Source organism: Eurypyga helias, unplaced genomic scaffold (assembly GCF_000690775.1).
Source record: "Eurypyga helias isolate BGI_N326 unplaced genomic scaffold, ASM69077v1 scaffold30904, whole genome shotgun sequence".
Classification (NCBI taxonomy): domain Eukaryota; kingdom Metazoa; phylum Chordata; class Aves; order Eurypygiformes; family Eurypygidae; genus Eurypyga; species Eurypyga helias.
In genome coordinates, this window is record NW_010246086.1 from 2,305 (window position 1) to 2,784 (window position 480).

The window sequence follows — 480 nt, forward strand, 5'->3', positions numbered from 1 at the left end:
CTGACACCAGCTTGCGCGAGGCAAGTGACTTCTTATGCTCCCGGGGTTTCCGCCGGGGCAGCTCCGCTTTGGCCCATCTTGCACTGCTGGTGTGGCACTTCGTTTTGAGTCCAGGAGACTGCTGTGGGAAGGAGATCGACTTCTTGGGCTTCTGGACTGCAGCACCGGGCGCTGTGGCCGCGTGGGTGGCTTTGCGGGCTAATTTGGGTCCCAGGGGCCCAGCGGGCAGCTTCAGCGGGGTCGTGTTGCCGTTGGACAGCTTTGTCCCAAGCGTGAATGTGCTGCGGGCCACAGGGACACCCACCTCCTCCAGCCTGTGATGCCTCTTCCCCAGCAGCAAGCCTGGTGTCTAGACAGAGAGAGAGAGAGAAGTTCAGCGAGGAAAGAATCCAAGCAGCCAAGGATGCAGGGTGATACTGGCCCTCCCCATCCCTCCCCAGGCTCATGCAGGAACTCTTGGCTCAGCGGGATCCTTCCTGC

The 480-nt window shown here is 61.5% G+C and overlaps 1 protein-coding gene across 1 annotated transcript in view; it reads right to left on the reverse strand.

Annotated features, from left to right (window-relative positions):
* LOC104508599 (ubiquitin carboxyl-terminal hydrolase 36-like) overlaps positions 1 to 480 on the reverse strand; it is a gene marked incomplete at its 3' end in the record, with an annotated part of 7,545 nt that overhangs the window by 2,296 nt on the left and 4,769 nt on the right. Inside the window, 1 exon segment of the mRNA XM_010150281.1 lies at positions 6 to 349. Within this exon segment, the coding sequence (XP_010148583.1) occupies positions 6 to 349 (344 nt within the window).